At 48.5% G+C, this 19,900-nt stretch overlaps 1 protein-coding gene across 5 annotated transcripts in view; it reads left to right on the top strand.

Annotated features, from left to right (window-relative positions):
* NACC2 (NACC family member 2) overlaps window positions 1–19,900 on the top strand; it is a 54,682-nt gene that overhangs the window by 26,298 nt on the left and 8,484 nt on the right. For 2 of the 5 annotated variants that reach the window (XM_071766604.1, XM_071766605.1), the window contains 2 exons: window positions 10,115–11,041; window positions 18,637–18,804. In XM_071766604.1, the coding sequence (XP_071622705.1) occupies window positions 10,177–11,041; window positions 18,637–18,804 (1,033 nt within the window). In that variant the 5' untranslated portion in view covers window positions 10,115–10,176. Of the gene's footprint in view, window positions 1–3,155; window positions 3,177–4,510; window positions 8,596–9,062; window positions 9,203–10,114; window positions 11,042–18,636; window positions 18,805–19,900 lie in introns of those variants that run through there. The other 3 variants (XM_071766608.1, XM_071766606.1, XM_071766607.1) reach the window with 3 other exon arrangements.

Here is a 19,900-nt window from a genome sequence, read left to right as displayed (position 1 = left end):
TTCCTCTTGTTTTTCCAGAGACCCAAGGTGAAATGGGGAATGCAGATCTGGGGGGCTGGCGTGACAGGGGGTGGGAAGGGCCCTGGGGGGGCTGCATGGGGGCTGCAGTTGGGCTCCATGACCTCAGCTGGGGCTTGGACCTGTGAGCTGCCCTCCTGAAACAGTGTCACCCCAGCATGCCTGCCCCATATAAACCCCTTTGATTTTCCTTTTTAAAAATAATTAGGTTCGTGTGTGTAGGTTGGGTTTTTTTTTGTGTGTGTTTGTTTTCTTTTTTTTCTTAAAAAAAAATTTTTTTTTTTTTTTTAACAGAGAGCCAGCAAATTTAATACTTTCTTGTGTCTTGGATGTGTTGTGATTTACATTTGATTTTAGGCATAATTAGAAATGCAAGTAGAGCGCTTTGTGTTTTACCTCTGCTTCAACTATTTATGGCATGATATGCAAATGAAGCAAGCTATGAATATTAAAGATTAGGGTATGGTACAAAGTATCACTGTCTTTAATGAGTTCCGTAATGGGCACAAGCCCTGCACACACTTATTTATGGAATTATGGAATATTTATGGAAGTGGCTGGGGCTCAGGGGCTCCCCAACCGTGGGTGCTGGTGTTGGGGACAGCCCAGAAGAGCAGGGAGGTGGTTGGGGTCCCGGAGGTGTTGGGGTTGGGTCCCCAGCCTGTCCCTGCCACTGCTGGGGATGGATTATTGCACCCAGGCTGCCTCAGTGCTGCTCTAGGTCAATCCGTTTCATCTGCTGCAGCCTTGTGGATGGATCTGAGAATATGAAAGCACTCGTCGACCTTTCAAGGTGCTTTGCAGCACTGGGAGGGAATCTTAAACATCCTCCTGCCAAAATGGAGCTGCTGCTGCTGCTGCCTCTGCCTGTAGCCTCAGAGACCCGAAAAAAAATCATTTGCCTGCTCCTCAGCAATTCCACTTCCTGACACAGAATGATTTTGGGGTTTATTGGCACATCCGAAGGTGTTTGAGGGAACATTTTATCTACCTTAACCCTTTCCTGCCATGGGATTGCCCATCCCTCAGCAGGGCTCTGGCTCTAAACCAGTAAACAGATCCCTAAACTGGTGTTGGAGTTAGAGGAAAGTGAGGATGGCTTTGGGTGCTACAGGGGTTTCCTTCACGGATAATCTGGAGAAAAAACTTCTGCCTAAGCCTAATCCCTGTGGGATTGGGGGGGGATGCTGGAGGGATGCAGGAATTGGGGGAAAAAAAGAGCCAGAAGATGGAAAGCAATGATTTTTGTATCAAACGGGGCTTGGGGAGGGTGGGTGGTGGGGAAGGAGCATGAAGCATGCCCCAGGGAGCGTGCTTTTCAGATTTGAGGTATTTAAATTACAAATTTTGATGAGGAAGATTGTCAGCAGTATTCAAAACAGTGCTTAAATTCTTTTGAAACACTGTCGAGCTGTGCTGTGGTGGTTGAAAAGTTTGGCACACAAGAACTTGGCCCAGAAGTTGCTGCTTGGGTTTGTTGGTTTTTTTTTTTTTTTTTCCCCTTTAAAACTCAATTCATCTGTATTCAAGTACCCCACATGCTTAGGAAAAAAAAACAACAAAAAAAAAACCCACCAGGCTCACACTGGTTTGAGACAGACTCTGCATGCAAGGGAAGCTGCAGGAGTGATTGATCTCTAATATTAGGGGGTTTCCTTCTGGGTTAATGAGTGTTAATCACTATTTATACTTGTGTATTAAAAAAATAATAATTTTATAGTGCTTGTGTCTACCCAGAGAAAGAAAAACCCAGGAACTAAACTGGGCTTATAATATAATGGATTATTAACCTGCATGCATTAGCTAGACCTGTTTATTTTGATGGGTCAGTCAATGTCTGTTGCTGTGGGATCAGCTCAGGGTTTGTAGCCCATGGCTGCAGCCTGGCCTGAGCATCAGGGAGGTTTTCTTACCTCCAGCCTCAGACCTGCTCTGCTGCATGAGGTTTGAATCTCTGTAAGATTCCCAAATTTAAGCAGTGTTGGTGCTGGAGCTGTGCAGCAGAGCTTGTGAGATGTTGGTGTTGGCTCTGAAGATCTACTTGATTATATAGAATATAACACACTGACCATGTCTAATTGATAATATCATAGCTATAAAATAAATATTCTGAGCTGCAGTGCTGCCTGGGGGTGCCTTAGGGGGGGTTCCACTTCCAGAAGTGAAGGTTTGGGCAAAATTTCTTGGACCAGTGCAAGGTTTTGTTGCAAGAGCAGAGAAGTCAGGAATGCCAGGGTGTCCTGTGCCTTCCTCTGGGATCCTGAGGGTGGGAGCTGAGCCTGCCAGGAGTTTTCCCTTGGAAAGGGGGAGAGAAAATTGTTTGCTGAAATGCAACTGATAAATGCAGTGTATAAAAAAATTTGTCTTCTGCTCTGCCCCATTGGCCTGGGCCAGGTGGGCGTTGGGTTGAGGTGACCACCTCATGTCACAGATTTTAGGGTTTTAAGGGTTTTTTGCTCACTGACTGGAAAGCTCAGGTTTGAAAACCACCCCTTGCCGTCTGGTATTTGCCTTCTGTAAACCTGGAAGTACAGAGTTAAATTTCTGCTGTCTATAACTTTCCTTATCTGCAGGCTTATATTTCCATTAAGGATCAAGCTCAGATGCAATTGTAGCTTTGCTTTATTGGGTATTAAAAGTTTAATGTATAAATGCCTTCCTTCGCCAGAACTTTTTGGCAGGATTCTCTTCCAGTGCTGAAATTTCTACAAAAAAAACAGAGATCCCAAGCACTGCAAGGGCTCAGCTGCCCTTGAAGGGTTAATTATATTAAACCTATTTTTTTCTTTTTTTTTTTTTTTTTTTTTTTCCTTAAAACAAGGAGAATAAGCTGTAGCCAAAAGTAAAAGTCATTAATTTTAAGAGAGAGATGTAAGCAAAGTTTCCTTCCCCTCTGCAGGTTGGTTGGGGTAGGCTATGCAGTAATTGAAAAGTAAAGGCAATTGAATTACAGGCTCCTGTCCAAACGGAGCGCGATTTCTTCTTCTTTTTTTTTTTTTTTTTACAACCTCCATTGCATCAGAACTAGGCAGTATTCCTGATGTTCTCATGTGTGTTAATGCTGACTCACAGACTAACTTGCACAAGAAAAAAAAACACACAGGCAGCTCCACCATACTAGGTAATGAGCTCTAACAAGAAGCAGCGTCTGATGTTTTGTAAGCTTTTTTAATTGACCTTTTAAGATATTTACTTTATTTTTAAGGCTTTCTTTTCTGTAGTGGCACGATGGGAGAACTGAGTCATGCATGTTATATATTGCTAGCTCTGCTGTTGTGTACGAGGAGTGAGGAGAATACAATTCAGCATGGCACTTGTCTTTTTGATGTGTTAGGGATGGGAATTAATGTTTGCGATGGGATGCAGGCTCTGCAGGAGGGATGGGGATGGGGTGCTCTGTGCTTTCGGGTGGATGGAACTCAGTCGGGGGTCTCGAGCTCGTGTTAGGTTGCAAAGAATTAAATTCTGCAGAATAACTGTAATTTTTATCTCTGTCTCTCCCTTCCCCTTTTCCTTGCGGCGACCTGCAAAAAAAAAAAGAAAAAAAAAAAAAAAGAAAAATTGAAATGTTGCGTTTTCTCTATTTTTGCTTCTGTCTGCTTTGAGAGCTCTTAAAATCAGTGATAGATAAAGGGGTAAAAAAAAAAAAAAAAAAAAAAGAATGGCAATAGCCTGCTTTGCCTTGGCTGAATGACTGCACTTTTTGGAGACAGCAGCTGCTGGGGTGGGTGACCTCGAGCAGCGATGCTGTGCCCAAGCTGCCAGGGACTCACCTTGCAGCAGGACAGAGCCTGGGGGGGCTGCTGCTGGGGTCCCCCCCCATTTGCTGCCAGAGTTCCCCCCAGATTGTTCCCGGGGTCCCCAGGGGTTGCTGCCAGGCAGAGCCCCCCGTACCCATCCCTGGAGTGCCCTGGCTGCGTGTCCCCGGCAGGGCTGGCTCATCAGCATTTATTTAATTCACTTTGCCATCTTTTCCCCCATTCCCCTGCCCGTGCCTCCAGGTTTTTACTTTCAGAGGGAACTTTCAGGGTGATGGAGCAGAGGCAGCTGCGTGTCTGCTGCCTGCACCTTCTCGGTAATATTTGCAAATTCAGTTTCTGCTCTCTTCCTAAGGCAGAAATAATCTTCTTGCACCCGGTGCCACTGGCTGCTACACTAAAAATAGGGACCGTCAGCACTGCTCGCCACTTGCAGCATTTGAAAAAAAAAAAAAAAAAAAAAAAAAAGGAATACTTTGGAGCCGCAGAAACAAATGCTGCAGAAGAGAGAAGGAGCTTGGGCATGACTGTCATTTGATTACCAAACTTAACCTTGTTTTCCTTCCCCTGCCACAGCCGGGCAGGACACTCTGCAGCCATCAGGCTTCTGCCCCAATCCCTCTCCCATCCCCTCCCTGGTTTCTGAATCCTGATGTGGGCAGAGGGATGCTCGGGGCTTGGGGTTGTTTTTTTTTTTTTGAAGGGGTATGAGGGCAAAGAATTATTTTTTTTTTAATTGTTTTTTTGCTTCTGGGTCCCACCAACACACAGAGCCTAGACCTGAAATGCATTTTATTTGACTTGATTCCACTGTTTATTCCACTGCAGGCGTTGCAGCGGCGCCGTGCTGGGGGAGTGGGACTTGGCGAGGAGTTTTGCAGTTTGCTGTTGGGTGTTTTCCTTCAGGCTGATGTCAAAAAGTGCATTTCCTTTTTATTAAATGGGAGAGGGGGGAAAAAAAAGAAAAAAAAAGAAAAAAAAACCCAAACAAACCCTATAGCAGGAGCTGAGCAGGTGTCACCCCTGTGCCAGGGGGATTGGTGGCTTTGAGGGGGCCTTGCCCGGCTGGGTGACATCCCCAGCCTCAAAGCCAAGGGTGGGATTTTCCCCCTCTCCTCCTCATTTACAGAAGAAAGGGAAGTTTCTTTTGACCCTTTGGGGCCTTCAAGGGCAGGACTGTTCAGCTCTTTTCTTTTGAGAGGCCGTGGCTGGGTGGGGGTGAAGGTCCTGGCCAGCTTTGTCTCCCACCCTGGAGGTTTGTCCCCCCCTTTGTCCCTGCCCCAGCTACAGCCCAGCAAACCCTCCTGCTGGGAACTGCAGATTTGGGGGTTTTAGGGTTGTTTATCTGTTGTTTGGTTTGGGTTTGGTTTTTGGGTTTTTTTTTTTGTTTTTTTGTTGTTTGTAATTTTTTTTTTTTTTTTTTTTTTTGAGGGGGGGGCAAATCTCTAAGTCTCTGTAAATTGGCAAAGGAAAAAGACAATCTAAATACATTATCCAATTATTTGTGATTACTCCTGGGGGAGCTCTGGTGCCAGCATCTTATTCTAGGTCGATGCTTTTTTGCTTTGTTGTTGTTATCTCACCCTGACCTTTCAGGCCTCAGAGCTCAGAGCAGGAAAATAGTTTAGAAAAGAGCAAACCTGCTTTTTGGGTTGTTTTTTTTTTCCTTTTTTTGGTTTATTTCCCCCCCCCCCCCCAAAGCACCTGAACACAGAAACAGAATTCCCAAACTCTCCTGGAAGTTGTATCAAATAACAGCTGCATTTTTTATGAACATCTTGTGACAAAGGCTATGACTTTACAAAAATCCTGCAGACATGTACAAATTGTCCTGCTCTAGCCAAGAGCTGGGAAAAAGAAGCTGCCATTAGGAACCAGGATGCTGTTTTGCTTAAATAGTCACAGATCTGAAATGATCAGGCAGGGGTTGCTTGGTTTTAATCCCATTTTGGCCAAGTTTTCCCCTTTGGTAGGAGATGTCCATCTCTTCAGTTGTCACCTGGAGGACATGGCAGCCCAAAGGAGAGTGGGAATTTTTTTTGGGATGGTGGTGGTGCTATGGGATCTTCTTGCACCCTGGGGCAGAAGCTCAGCTTGGGAGGGAAGGTTGCAAAGTCCAGTTTGGATCTGCAATGGCTCAGGGCTCCTGTAGCAAAGCCCTTCCCACCACAGATGGGCTGAAGCCATTTCAAACCATGCAAAAACCTTTTGGTGCTCTGTGGAGGAAAAAAAAAATCATATCTAGCAGAGGGGATTTTTAAGTTAGACATTATCAAGTGTTTCTGTGTTTGTTATCCAGTCACAGGAATTTTTTGTTGCTGCTGTTGTTAGGGGAGGTGAGGACTGCTGGGGAGCAGGTTCTCCTTGGCTTTCACAGAATCATTTAGGTTGGAAAAGATATTTTAAGATCAAGTCCAACCTTTCAGGGGTGGTAAGCAGGTTCTCCTTGGCTTCCCAGACTGGCTTCTGTTATTTCTTGGATTTCTGTGTTTTAGGGGAGGATTAGGGGGGTTCGAGGTGGCTTTTTTCTATATTCTGGTCATAGAAAGGTGGGGACAGAATGGGGAGGAAGAAACAACAATCCAGCAGTCCTGACCCACAATTATTAAAGTGGTTTGAGCTTTTCAGCTCACTGGTATGGCTCTGCTCATGTGCCTCAATGTTCTTCCTAGACCTGCTAGACCTAGACCTAGACCTGCTATTTTCACTGTTTCTTTGTGATTCCAGGAGGGATTTGTTGTGTGGAGCATCTTGGTTCTAACTCTGAAGTCTCATGGGAGGTTTTACATGAAATCTGCCAATAATTTCCTAGGCTGGGGCACTCTGGTGACTCTCACTGGGTGCTGAACCCACACGATTTTGGTGTTTTTAGAGAGAGACATGGGTTCCTCCTGGCATGTCTGGCTTGTTTATAGAGCAGATTTGAAGCAATATTAATAATTTATATCTATTTTAAGTTGGTTTGTTCTGTGCTACCAAGCTGTCCTTGGCTGGTCCTTCTCCCCCTGCCCTGTTTGATTTCTCAGGGAGGGTGATGAGCACATCCAGAAGGGTCTCCAGCTCTTGGGCAGCTCTTGCTGGAAGAAAAGAGCAGGACATTCTTCTCCAGCCACACTCTGCTGTCACCACGGATGAGGCTTTCTTCAGGTTCTTGAATGGTGGAGTTTTGTCTCTGTGTAAAGCACATTATTTTTCAGTAAGTTTCACCGATTTCCCACCGCAGGCTCCTTTCCTTGTCATGGTTGGAAGAGGTTTTGGGCTCCTGGGCTTGCCTGTCGTGGTGTTTTCTCTGACCTCCTCACAGGATGTCACCTTGGTGTCCTTTTGGTGCCATAGGCAGGGGTCTGCCTGACCTCACACCAGGTTTGGGTGATGCCACTGAGCCCTCCCAACACCTGGAGGTCCTGAAGGTCCTCGGCTGGACCAGAGCACCAGGAGGTCCTGTGGGATGCCAAGCAGACGTGTTGGTGCTCTTTGGAAGAGCTGGGGAGGGCACCCAGCCCCTGGGTGCTGAGGAGCAGCAGCAATTTGCTGCTGGGGAGTTGAGCTTGAGGCACCAAACATCTGCTTGGTCAGGGGAAGCAGAGAGCTGGGCAGAGAGGGGCCAGGCCAGAGCATCCCCAGCACAGTTCTTCTCCTCTAAGGATGGCTTCGTCTCCAGGCTCTTAAATTTTAGCTGTTTCTGACCATCCGAGCAGAGCCACTGCAACAAATCCGGGAGCAATAGCAGAAATAAAACTGCTCTGGGCAAGAGAGAAGTAATCGGAGTCAGGCCCCACCCTCCTTCCCAGAAAAAAAGCACCAAACATGCTCAATAAATGCGAAGGTAATTTAAAATCTGAATCCAGGAGACAATGTGACTGGGATTTCATTACTTAAGCAAATGGATTTGCTTTTAGTGGATTCAGCCACAGCCTGAAAGAAGCTTTCCCCAAGGGGTAAACATTTTTCCTGCGTTTGAAAGGCTTTCTGGTATGGGGGGGGTGGGGATGGAGGCCGTGGCTGCCCACCCAGCACCTTTATTTTGGGCAGATTCGGGCATTCCCAAAGCTGTCCTTTTGGGCAGGTGGTTTTGGGGTGCCCACAGGGGGATGCTGGGTCAGGAGGGATGCAGGAGGATCCTGTGGGGTGCAGAGGGATGCTGGGGGAATGCAGGGGAATGCAGAGGGGAGAGAGGGAGATGCAGGGGGTTGCTGGGGTCCAGTGGGGGATGCTGTGGGATGCTGAGGGTTGCTCTCCTCGCCTTCCTCCGGCTGCAGGAGTTAACCAGCAGCAGTGCCAGCTCTGCAGACTGTTTGGAATAGTTTAAATGCTTTGACACTCTGGATGTACTAGATGGCAGGGGAGGCAGTTTACAGCGTAATTCATATGCAAAACTGCACTATAAATTTAAAACCTGTCTCAGTTGCCGTGGCACCACTAAGCATTTCATCAGCATACAGTACAGTATTTCTGCCATCTTTGTTTGCATTGCAGTGACTCATCAAAAGTCTGTCTTGTACCAACACTGAGAGCATTCCTCTGGCACTGATATTTCTCTGTTTTTAAAGCTTGGGTTTGAAACTGGCATTTACTTCAGGTCCCTAATCAAAGGGCTCTATTCATTGCAGAGAGCAGCCTGAATGTTAATCTGCATCCGGCCTATTCATTTAGATGCTGTGCGCTGCCGGGGAGATTTGACTTGGTAAAAGCTTGAGCTACAGCAGATACAAACCCAGGGCTTGATACTCTATATTATTTTTTTTTTTTCCCCTCCCCTGAGCCATCGCTGCGGATAGCAGGGTGAGGGGGACACAGACCCCTGTGCCTGGCACTGAAGGTACGTTTGCTCCCGGCTGGGTGAGGGGACCGGGAACTTCCTCGCTTGGAAGAATTTTTTTGAACCAGGCAGATACAATTAAATTGGCTCCGAGTGTGTTCCCTTTTCTTCCTGTTACCCCGTGGCCTTGCAGATAGGACTTTTTTTTTTTCTTCTTCTTCTTCTTTTTTTTTTTTTTTTCATTCCCCAGCAGTGGGAACAGAGCAACTCTTTGTGGGTTATAATTTTCTTTTTGCAGGAGGTTTTGGTTTTTTTTTTTTTAATCTTTCTGATAAACTTCTGGGTTTGGTTGTTTTTGGTTTTTTTTCTTTTCTTTTCTTTTCTTTTAATTCATATGGTTCTCAGGAGCTTTCGCTACTTACTTAACCAGAGTTTTTCTTCACTCGTCTTGCAGGCAAACGGGATTTTAAATCTGGACTCTTGCATGGAGCTGGGGGGTCGGGAGGGGGTTTGGTGGGGGTGAATCCACAGGGATTTCCTTCCCTGGAGTGAGTCCCAGCACTCGGCTCCCTCACGGAGGTCTCACGGGCTTTGTGTCCCGGCCCCTGCGAAGGCTCAGCCACCTTTGGCTGCTGAAGGGAGGGTTTCTCCTCTTGGCCAGAAGAAGGTACGGACACTGCCCGTGCCGGGATGCACCGGGATGCGCCACCAGAACCAGCATCACCAGCCCCTTCCCTGGGAGGTTATTGGGAGAGACCTCAGTGGGGCCAGGATCCCGGGGCTGGGGGTGATGGGCTGGGGGGCTCCGGCTGCAGGATGGGCTGGGCTTGCTGGGAGGGGTTGGTCCCCAGCCCTGCTTTGAGTTGATTTTTTCCCTCTAAGAAGCCACCTTGGTAGGCAGCTCGCTGCGGCACGCGGGTTTGTTTTATTGGGGCTCAAATATCTGGCTTAATTTGGAGATAAGCCTCGTTTTGTTGGCGGATAAATCTGTTGAGAAAGGGGTTTAACTGTTGAAACGCTCCCTCTTTCTGGTGCAAATGGGAAGATTGCTTTTCAAAGTGCTTTTTCCTGGGAGCTGCCGCTCCGGCAGAACTGGGTATTTATTTCAGGCGGAATGGCACATTGTTTTATAAATATCTTTTCTGTAGTTTCAACAGAGCTGTTGGTTGTCGTGTTTCTTACATAATGCTCCCCGCGATCCGTCTGCCTGCCTTCGCTTTGCTTTACTCTTCGCTCCTCTCCCATTACCCTTCTGATTTTCCTGCATAAAGTGAAAGCCCCCGGGGGAATAAACCAGCGGAGCTTATTCAGACAGTCCTCAACTCCCAGGAAATGCCCGCATTTTTCCCCAATATCCCTCGCCACCCCCCAGCAGCGTTTCCAACGCCGTTTGGAAACCTGGATAAGTAATTTCTCTGAGTGGTGGTTTCTCCGTGCCGGCTCTCCCGAGCTGAGCCCTGAGCTTTGATGTCGGGTGCGTTGGGTTCGTCTGCTCCTGGTGAACTGTCTAAACCCACTGTGCCTTTCTCTCCCTCCGTTTTTTGTTTTGTTTTGTTTTGTTTTGTTTTGTTTTTTTCAGATGTGCCCTGCTTTGGATATTCCTGCATTGAATGTCTGAGGAGCTCCAGCCGACCCTGAGCCATGTCGCAGATGTTGCACATAGAGATTCCCAACTTTGGGAACACCGTTCTGGGCTGCCTCAACGAGCAGCGGCTGCTGGGGCTCTACTGCGATGTCTCCATCGTGGTGAAGGGCCAAGCCTTCAAAGCTCACCGGGCGGTCCTGGCTGCCAGCAGCCTCTACTTCCGAGACTTGTTCAGTGGGAACAGCAAAAACGCCTTTGAGCTGCCGGGCACCGTCCCCCCGGCTTGCTTCCAGCAGATCCTCTCCTTCTGCTACACCGGGAAGCTGACCATGGCGGCGAGCGAGCAGCTGGTGGTGATGTACACGGCCGGCTTCCTGCAGATCCAGCACATCGTGGAGAAAGGGACGGACTTGATGTTCAAGGTCAGCTCTCCTCACTGTGACTCTCAGACCGCCATGATCGAAGACCCCAGCTCGGAGCCCCAGAGTCCCTGCAACCAGCTGCAGTCGGCCTCGGCGCCCTACGTCATGTCCCCCTCCATGCCCATCCCGCTCCTCACCCGCGTCAAACACGAGAACCTGGAGCTGCAGGCAGGGGCCCTGCCCGGCCTGCCCGGCAAGCGGCCCCTGGAGCCCGGAGCCCGGGAGGGGACGGGCGGCACTGGCCCCAACGCCGCCCCCCTGAAGCTCTCCCGCGTCTCCTACTACGGGATGCCCAACCTGGCCACCCTCATCCCCAACGTCCAGCAGGTCCAGTACTCGCAGGGGGAGCGGACGAGCCCCGGCGCCAGCAGCATTCCCACCACTGACAGCCCCACCTCCTACCACAACGAGGAGGATGAGGAGGACGACGAGGCGTACGACACCATGGTGGAGGAGCAGTACGGGCAGATGTACATCAAGTCCTCGGGAAACTACTCTGGTAATGGACAGTCTCTCTCCTTGGGTTTCTCCTCTCCTTCAGTGCTTGCTTGGTCCTTCTCCGGCCAACGTGGGTAGTCTGGGGCTTGTTCATCAGGGTTTTGCTTTCAGGGGCTTTGTTTGTTGCATGTGGTGGGCTCGGTGTCCAGGTGTGGTGTGGACAGGTCTCCCTGTGCCATCACTCGTGGGCTGTGTCCCCAATTGAGAAGCTCTTCAGATACACCATCCCAAGGGCTGGTTCAGCCCTTCTCTCTTTCCCTTCTCTCTTTGAAGCTGCCAACAAGGAGCTGGGTGGTTGCATGAGGGTGGGGACACCTGTCCTGTGGCCATGGCTGAGCTCACCTGACCTCACCTGAGGGGGAAGGTCAGCCCTGGGAAGGGAAGGGTCAGCCTTTATTGACCAGCAGAGGAGGTTGGACTGGGAGCTGATCTTCAGCAAGGTGCAAGGCATCTCCTGGTGAGGAGTAGGGCTAAGGGGTGGGTTTGGAGCTGGGGGTGCAGGACCAGCAGGGGAGATGCCTGGTGGGGTCACTGGTGTGCAGCACTCAGTCTCACCCCCTGTGGCAGCTGCAGGGGTCTGTGGTGGCAGCTTTGATCCACGGATGCTCCTGGGACAGGGACATCTTCCTGCTGGCTTGGCCAGACAGAGCAGCCTCTCACCCCGAGCTGCTCTGCCCACCAGGGTTCTGTGCTGAAATCACTGGATTAATTCTGCCAATGTTTAACTCTGGTTTGTTGGAGAGCTGGCACGCTCTCCTCAACACCTTTTGGTTTTATTTTTAAGCAAGGGAGAAAATGTGACAAATGTTTCTGTCACCTAGAGCTGTTCTGTCCCTAGTCCTGAGGACATGCTGTCCTGTCTTACCCCCTCCCATCCCAAAGACTGGGAGCCCAGATCCAACCCCTTTACAGTGTTATTATTTTAATATTTAGAAATATTTGCTGAGAAGAGTGGCAAGAAACTGCAGGAAACAAACCTCAGAGCCTGTGTGCTCCCTCAGCCCTGCTTCAAGTGCCAGTGGTTGGTACCAAGTGGGTGAGGAGGAGTGGGATCAGGGGATGGGGACAAGGTCAGGGTCTCCTCCATGGCCAAAGGGTCAAGGTCAGGGTCTCCTTCCCTGGCAGGAGCAAGGCCCTGGCAGCCCCAGCAGAAATCAGGCTGGTTTGGGGGTTTTCTAATCAGAAATTTGCCCCCACATGAGCTTTGTTTTTATTTTGCTCTGCCCTTCCCCACTGCAGGACACGTGGGGAGCAGGGAGGGTTTGCTGTCAGTGCTGGGGCATTATTGCTCAGCACACTGGGATTATACCCTTGGCTACAGCCTTTGATTCCCTGCCACGGGGCCACTTGGTGCAGGAACAGAACAAAACAAGTTCAGATGGTGAGGGCATCACCAGCCCAGGCTGGTGCAGCAGCACCTCTTGGGCTCTACCTAATTTTTGCAGGGTGTGGAGTCATCCCACTTAGAAAAATGAGAATATGAGCAGCTTTTTGGGCATGAGATGAAAATCTGAGCAGTGTTTTGGGTGTCACTGGAGATGCTGGAGCTGTACCTCATTTCTGCTAAAATATCTCTTCCACACCAGCACTTTTCAAGAGAGTTTCCTGGTTTAAATAAGCCAGCTATAGTATCAGGCTTCCTGGAAAAGAGGGCACACAAAAAAAAAGATTTAAAAAAAAAACCTAAGCTATTCCATTATGGTTTGGACTTGTACAGCTAACTGTTTTAATTACTTGGGATAAACTGTACCCTCAAAAGGTGCAGAATAATAAAACCATAAGATGGAAGAGAGAAGCCAGCTAATCCTGCTGCTGGCATGTAGATCCCGACAGCCTTACAAAGGCCTGGGGGAGGGGGCAGCCCTTTAAAATAGTGATTGCCAAGGTTTCCAAGAGCCTCGTTTGTAAAAACAAACAAAGCCAAAGAAGAGCACAGCAGACGAAGCCCTGAATTTCAGAGAGGGCTTTTTATTCCCTCTTTTTCTTTACTTTTTCCTTCCCAAGCTGAAGCCTTGACGGAGCTGGTGTGGTGGAACACTGGTGGCTGATGCTCTTTGCTTGCTGTGAGCATCACCCACCTCCAGCATCACCCACCTCCAGCATCACCCACCTCCAGCATCACCCACCTCCAGCATCACCCTCTGCTCCCAAGGCCATGCAGGGGAAGATGCTCTGCAGGACCCAAATCTTGGGGTCAGAGAGACAAGGAGCACATCATCCCCTTGACCAAGGGTTTGGTGGTGGTGGTAGAGGGAGTGAGGAGAAGGTCTTGTTGAGCAATGTGCCTCCTGCAGCAGTGGCACTGCTGTAAGGGACCAGGACAAGTGTTGGACCTGCAAAAGGAGCTGCAGATAAACGAAAGGGTAACAGATAAGGGATAACAGCTGCAGATAACAACAGGATAAACCCAGTCTTAAACACGGGTGAGTGGAAGGGTGAGGTTTGGTTGTTGGTAGACAGGCTGGCAGCCTGCAGAGGGATATAGGAGAAGGTGTGTCATCTCCTACCACCCTCTGGACACCTTTATGGACTATGGTGTCACCGCTGCTGTCCCTGTGCCCACCTGCTGCTGTGACAGGCTGGGAGCACGATGCTAAAATGTCTCCTTCTTCTGTAACTGGGTCTGGTTGTGGAGAGCATGTGAGCCTTGAGGACACAAGTGAGGCTTCCTGAGGTTTCTAGCATCTGATCTGAAGAATGCACAACTCCAGAAAGCATTAAACAAAAGCAAAGTATTTTTATCCTCGTTAATTACAGCGTCGTGGGCCTGAGCTGAAGTGGGTTTCAGCAGGACTTGCAGATGCTCAGCGTTCTCATCACTCAGCTCTGCTGCTCAGCAGATGCAGTTAATTCAATTTTGACAGACACAGAGCGAAGCTGCAAGAGGGTCCATCCCCCTTCCTCTGCTCCCCCCCCCCTTTTTTTTTTTTTTCAGGGAGAGGGAAGAAAACCAAAAATCTTTATGCAGCAAATGGCTGGAACGTAAAGGCTGGGCTTGGAAGTTACGAAATCCCGAACTGAGCAGAGCACACTTCATTAAAAATTCATCTAAAATAGCCATGATAGTAAGAGTTGCGGTAATTAGCTGAGAGAATAGTTTCCTCTCCTGGCCTCTGATTCCTGACAATGAGGAAGAAGGACAAGGAACAGCCCCAGAATCCATGGGGAGCAGCTCCGGGCAGCATCCCGGCCCCAGGCAGTCGCTGGCTGTGGTGAAGTCTCTGGTTGTGAGTGCAGGGATGGCCATGGGAGCCTGGCAGGAGCAGGGAGCAGCTGGAATGAGGGATCTGCTTCCACTGGGGGGCTGGCGAGTGAGGGGTGGTGGGGTTGGGGACATAAAGTGGTGAAACAACGATGTTGAGTCAGTAAATCACTTTTTTCTTTGGATTTTGAGCATTTCAAGCAGCCCCACTGCTGGCTGGCAGGAGGGGAGCTGGGCAGTGCCCATGGGTGCTGGGGGCAGGCAGCCTCTGGCCTTTTTTGGCCTTAAACTTCCAGGCCTTGGTTTCCTCCCCGTAAAACACAGATGTTTAATTTTAGGCTGGCAGATGTTTCACTCCTTGGCTGAGATCTGAAGCGCAGGCAAGATAGAGGTATTTATAAACCAGGAATACTTTTCCTGTGCTAATTCCAGATTACCTCCCTGGATAAATAGGTCACAAATCAAATCTCTGCGTTCCATTACGTTGTTATAAATGTATTATTTGCACAATGTAAACCATCCTGGCTGGGGCTATCTCATCTGTCTGTCCAGCTCTGTGTGCCTGTGTCCTCTGTGCTGCAGGTTTACATAGGCAGGGAGATGCTGGGGATGCTATTTTTGGGATAGTCCCAGTGCCAGTGGAAAATGGGCTAAAGGGATAAAAATGTTTGTAAAATGTTGCTGTTTGAGAAGAAGCTTCTCACCCTGTAAAGAGCAGGGCAGAGTCTTCCACATGTCTGCAGACTGGCAGTGGGGCAGATGGAGATGGTTTTGTAGCTGTTGGGGTGGAACAGGGCTCCTGACTTGTGGTTTTCATGCTGGGGCTCTGTAAACATTAATGAGGGTCTGTCACTTGGATCTTTCTCTCAGAATCCCATTCCTAAGCCAGGAATAGCTGTTTCTTACTCAGAGAATCATGGAATCAATGTCAGGTTGGAAGGGACCTCAAGGATCATCTGGTCCATACTCAGTGTTGAAGTTTATTTCCAGTAAATGGTCAAGAGGAGTACCCAGACTGATGGGAACTGTGGGTTCATGAACTATTTTGAAGCCCTGGTGTTTGAGGTATCAGGAAACAGGGAAATAAGTGAATTCCAGGGATGTGAGCAGCAATTCCCAGCACTGCCAAGTCCCTGGCAGCTTGTTGCCCATCACCAATAAGGACCAACAGGAGCTGTGTGGGTTCAGCAACCCTGTTCCCAGGTACCTCAGGTGGGATGTGCAATCATCCTGGCAAGTAGTCATCCACAACCAAGTAGTTGGTGTGAGGGAGCCCAATGGCATGTTTTAGGGCCAAGAAGGACCCATAGCCCTAGCAGCACCATGACTCCAGCTTTCATCTGCCTGGTGAGTTGGTTTGAGGCTGCTTCCTCAGCCAGGATATTTCCCATTCTGGACCACTTGTTGCCAGCTTGCAGCATCCATCTAAGCTGGAGATGAAGGCATAGATCTGAATAAAGAAACCAGGGCAGTGTTTGGCTGGCAGCTCTCATCCCTTCCTCCGTAATGATTTCCTGCCCCTCTCTGCTGGCTGGTAGGCTCCTTTCCTGGTGGAGAACAAAACTGTGTTAAACAATACTTCCCATTGTTTGTCCTCTCATTCAAAGGGAAGGAGCCGCTGCCCTCCGAAGATACAAATTAATTAGAAGTGAATACTATCCTGTTCTTCAGAGCACAAAGGCCAAACAGAGTGGCTTTCTTTGGAAACATGGGACCAAAGTGTCTCTTGTCTCCTGGGCTTTACATAACTGATGGGTATCTGCTGAGTGGAGGTGGCCCTGAAAGGCCTGGATCCTCACTCCCTTTTTGTTTGGTGTCGTTGAATTTGTGCTGATGCTTTCATGGAAACAAAGTCCCCAAACTGATTCATGTTTAATAAGAGATTCCGAGCCAGCGAGCCAGCAGGGCAGATATAAACCACAACAGAAGAGTGGATTGAGTTACTTTGGAGTCTTTTTTTACCTGGAATTTTAGTTTGTTTCATGAAGTATTTGGTTTCACAGGAAGAAATGTAAACTGCTCGGTGGGTCTGTGTGTAGGAAGTGAAATGTCTTCAGAAGCAAAGAATTTCTTCAAGGCAGGATTGTCACCAGCCAGCACAGCAGCATTGTCTTCCTGACAAAGCTGTTTTTTCTTTCGAGACAGGTTTGACACCAAATCCTTGAATTTTCTCCAGAAAGGTGGGATGAACACAGTGCTTGTGCTCATCTTTCTCTTGCCTGCCTCGGTAGTGTTGCCTTTAGGATCTTGCTGGCCCAGAAATTGGTTTTTTATTGAGTTTTTGCTTATGGGCAGTGGTAGAGGAGTTGTCCTTGTCTGCTGGAGCTGCGTGCCATTTGGATGCTGTTTGTGTCATTGCTTCAGTGCCAGCAGTCTGGAGGCAGTGGGCAGGAGGAGGGCACAGCTGGTGGGTGTTCAGGACTTCCAGAGTTCTCTTCCCCTTGCAGCAATATTGGGTCAGAAGCTGTGAGGACTTTCCCCTGCTCTGAACTCTGCCTCACTTGGGGTATGGCTTGCAACTGCTCTCCCTGGAGACCTGCAGCCTTTGGGATGGGATGGGATGGGGTGGGATGGGATGGGATGGGATAGGATGGAATAGAATATTATTATATGTATTTATATATCTATATATATACATATATAGAGATATAAACACACACTATTAATTAATGGGTTGTATTCTGCTTATCAGTGTTTGGAAGCATCATAAGTACCAGCAGGTCTTTGAGATGCTCCCTCCACATGAGCAGAAGATGCCTGCCTTCTCCAAGGAGAGGGTGCCTGGATGCTTGGGAGCTCTATCAAACAAGAAAATACTTGCAGTTGGTGTAAATTCTGTGTGTCCCTGGGGCTGCACATCAGCACTGCACAGCTTTGCCTGGACAGCTGGGTTGTGATGGCAAGACAACTGGGTTTAAAAGCATCAGGTGCCTCGTGCTGCTGCTCTTTGGTCCTTTATCCCTGAAGGAGATGCTGCTCTGCCATAGTGCAGCTCCACGAGGAAGGGGCATCCCCTGGGTGTCCCAACTTTTTCAGGAGAAGGGAGGGTGGGGATGCTCCAGCCCCGTGCCTGTGATAGGATGCCACGGCGCAGCACGGCGTCGCGGGGCATGTCCTAGTTAGAACAGTGCTCCCTTTGTACAGCCCTGTGGTTACTGCAGCAACAAGTCTGCAAAATTTGTTGTTTTATCTAGAGGGAGGAAAAGTGGCCCCCAGAACGCCAAAATAATCGCAGGAAAAGACACCTCTGGAGCAGGGGACATTTTGAGTTCACAAACGCTTAATTGCTGTGGTTTGGGGTTTGTTTTTTTTTTTTTTCCTTCTTTCTGTGTTCCTAAATGTTGAAGCATGGGTCTGGGTTTGGTTTTATGTGTGGCACTTGCCATGTTTTCCAACATTTTTGGGGAAAGAGATGGATCATTGTAGAGCTGGGCTGCCATTCAGGATTTCTCCCTGCTCCCACCACATCCCAGTGCAGCTGGAGGTGATGTATGCCTGTGTCAGCTCTCTTCTGCTGCCAAAAATTGTCATTTTAAGCAAGTCTGTGGACTCACTGTAGATGTTCTTTAGAAAGCTAATCCTCTGTCTGCCCACAAGCCCTGGGTTTGTGTGGTGCTGGTGGGACAGCTCGGAACCTCTGGATTTTGGATGCTAGTGGCTGGTGATGGGCAGTGGATGGGATGGGATGTTGGGACACAGCTGTGTCCTGGCAAATCTCAGTCATTGGGTTTTGAAGCCACTGTTTTGGTTTGTGGGTCTCTGATTATGGGGAGGAGACATTTGCCTGCCAGAGGCAGAGTAGAAGGTGCTTTAGGAAGTGACCTGGAGGTTGGAGGAGGTGGCTGGTGGTGCCATGCTCAGGGGAGGCTCCTGGGGCATTTCTTAGTGGGGGGGGTCTGCAGAATCTGACTTTCAACTTCATCAAGGAAAAAACATCAAGGGAAGTAGTTCTAGTACTGTTGCAGGTATTTATCCACCTGGACAATTTATTGCTTTAGAACCCCCTGGTGAAGTAACCTTCCCTTCTTCTGGGTGTGTATGGGGGACACCAGCTCCATATCCCATACTCCTAGGACAATGCCAGCCATGCAGAGTTTCCCATTTTAATAAACTACTAACTTAGGGAATGTTAAAGCATAATTAGATGCCAAAAATCCCTCTTGTAGAACCCAAACATGCATACAAGGCAATCATGGTGAATGGTGGGGGACACCAGGGGATCTCCCCAGGCTGTCAGGTGGCATCTGCCCCACAACAGCCCTGGCGAGTGGTTGTGCTGCTGAGGGTGCAGTGTTTCCAAGGGCCACCTAAAAAATCAGAATCTGTTAACCTCCTGCTAACATCGTGCCTGTATAATAAACTGTCTTAATGCTTTCTCCCATTTAATTTTTAAGTTGCTCAAGAGAAGCCAGAGCAGATCCCCCTGGAGAACCGTTCCTGTGTCCTCATCCGAAGGGATCTGGTTGCCCTCCCAGCCAGTCTGATCAGTCAGATCGGGTACCGTTGCCACCCAAAACTCTACTCAGAGGGAGATCCTGGGGAAAAACTTGAGCTGGTTGCAGGTAAGGAGGGTAATTTGCTTGGTAATACCTGGGGATCTCTTCTTGAGATGTGTTTTTCCTCTTGCTGGAGTCATGCGTCTCGTGTGCCCTTGCTGTGTCTTTCTGGATTATTCGTCACCAATCATCTGTTCAGAAGTTCCAAGTTTCCTTTAATTTGCTGATAGAAAAATGTGTCATTAACAGGATTTATTCAATTGAATTAATTTAGCATTTTAATTGAATTCTCCAGCTTGTGTTCCTCCTGATTGGTATGGGCTGCATCTCAATTGTATTTTGATTTAGATGCACAGATCTAAAAAAAAAAAAAAAAAAAACCAACAAAAAACCTCAAAGCAAAAAAAAACCAGACCCCGTGGCATTATGAGATTTGCAAAGCAATGGAGAGAAAATTTGTGTCAGCAAGTAAGCTTTGAAAAAATACTGTAAAAGTTTTTTAGATATTGGGATGTTACTAAGCTGTGAAATACTGTGATGGGACAGAGGAGAAGGAATTGGGTTCAGTGCTCTCATCACTCTTTATTTTCAGATTTTTGGGGTATTTATCAGGAAAATACAGTGCTCTCTACAGGATTTATGGCCATGATTTATGAAGGTGGGAGATGGTGCTGGTTGGCTTTTAATGGACAAAGCATGAGCTGTGGTGGCCATGCCCACCAGCAGCCTGTGTTCAACTGGGGGATCCAGATCAAATTCCAGTTTAAATGATGAGATTCAGCTTTTTTAAGTTCTCCCCAGCTTCAGTTTGCTGCAATGGGCCTTCCATGCTGTTGGGAAGTTTTCCCTTGGCCATAGTGATGTTTAGTTGAAGGGATCCCCCTGCCCAGGCAGGGAGGTTTAGTGACCACCTCTAAAATCCTTTGTACAAACCAGGATGTGTGGCTGTGCAGCCAGCCCAAATCACTCATCCTTTCTGCTCATTTGTCTCTTGGTGAGCAACATGATTTTGTTTTCAGTCTGTAGAAGGAATCTGGGTTTCAGAGGGTACCCAGGGAGGTACCCATCTGGTGGAGGATGGGTCTGGGATGGGAGGCAGGAGTGAAGCGTGCACGCTGCAGCACAGTGAACAACCCCAAGTATTTATTTTGTAGCTGGAATA

This window comes from Heliangelus exortis, chromosome 22 (assembly GCF_036169615.1).
Source record: "Heliangelus exortis chromosome 22, bHelExo1.hap1, whole genome shotgun sequence".
Taxonomy (NCBI): Eukaryota; Metazoa; Chordata; class Aves; order Apodiformes; family Trochilidae; genus Heliangelus; species Heliangelus exortis.
The sequence above is the reverse complement of the archived record's forward strand: the minus strand, read 5'-3'. Positions and strand labels throughout refer to the sequence as shown.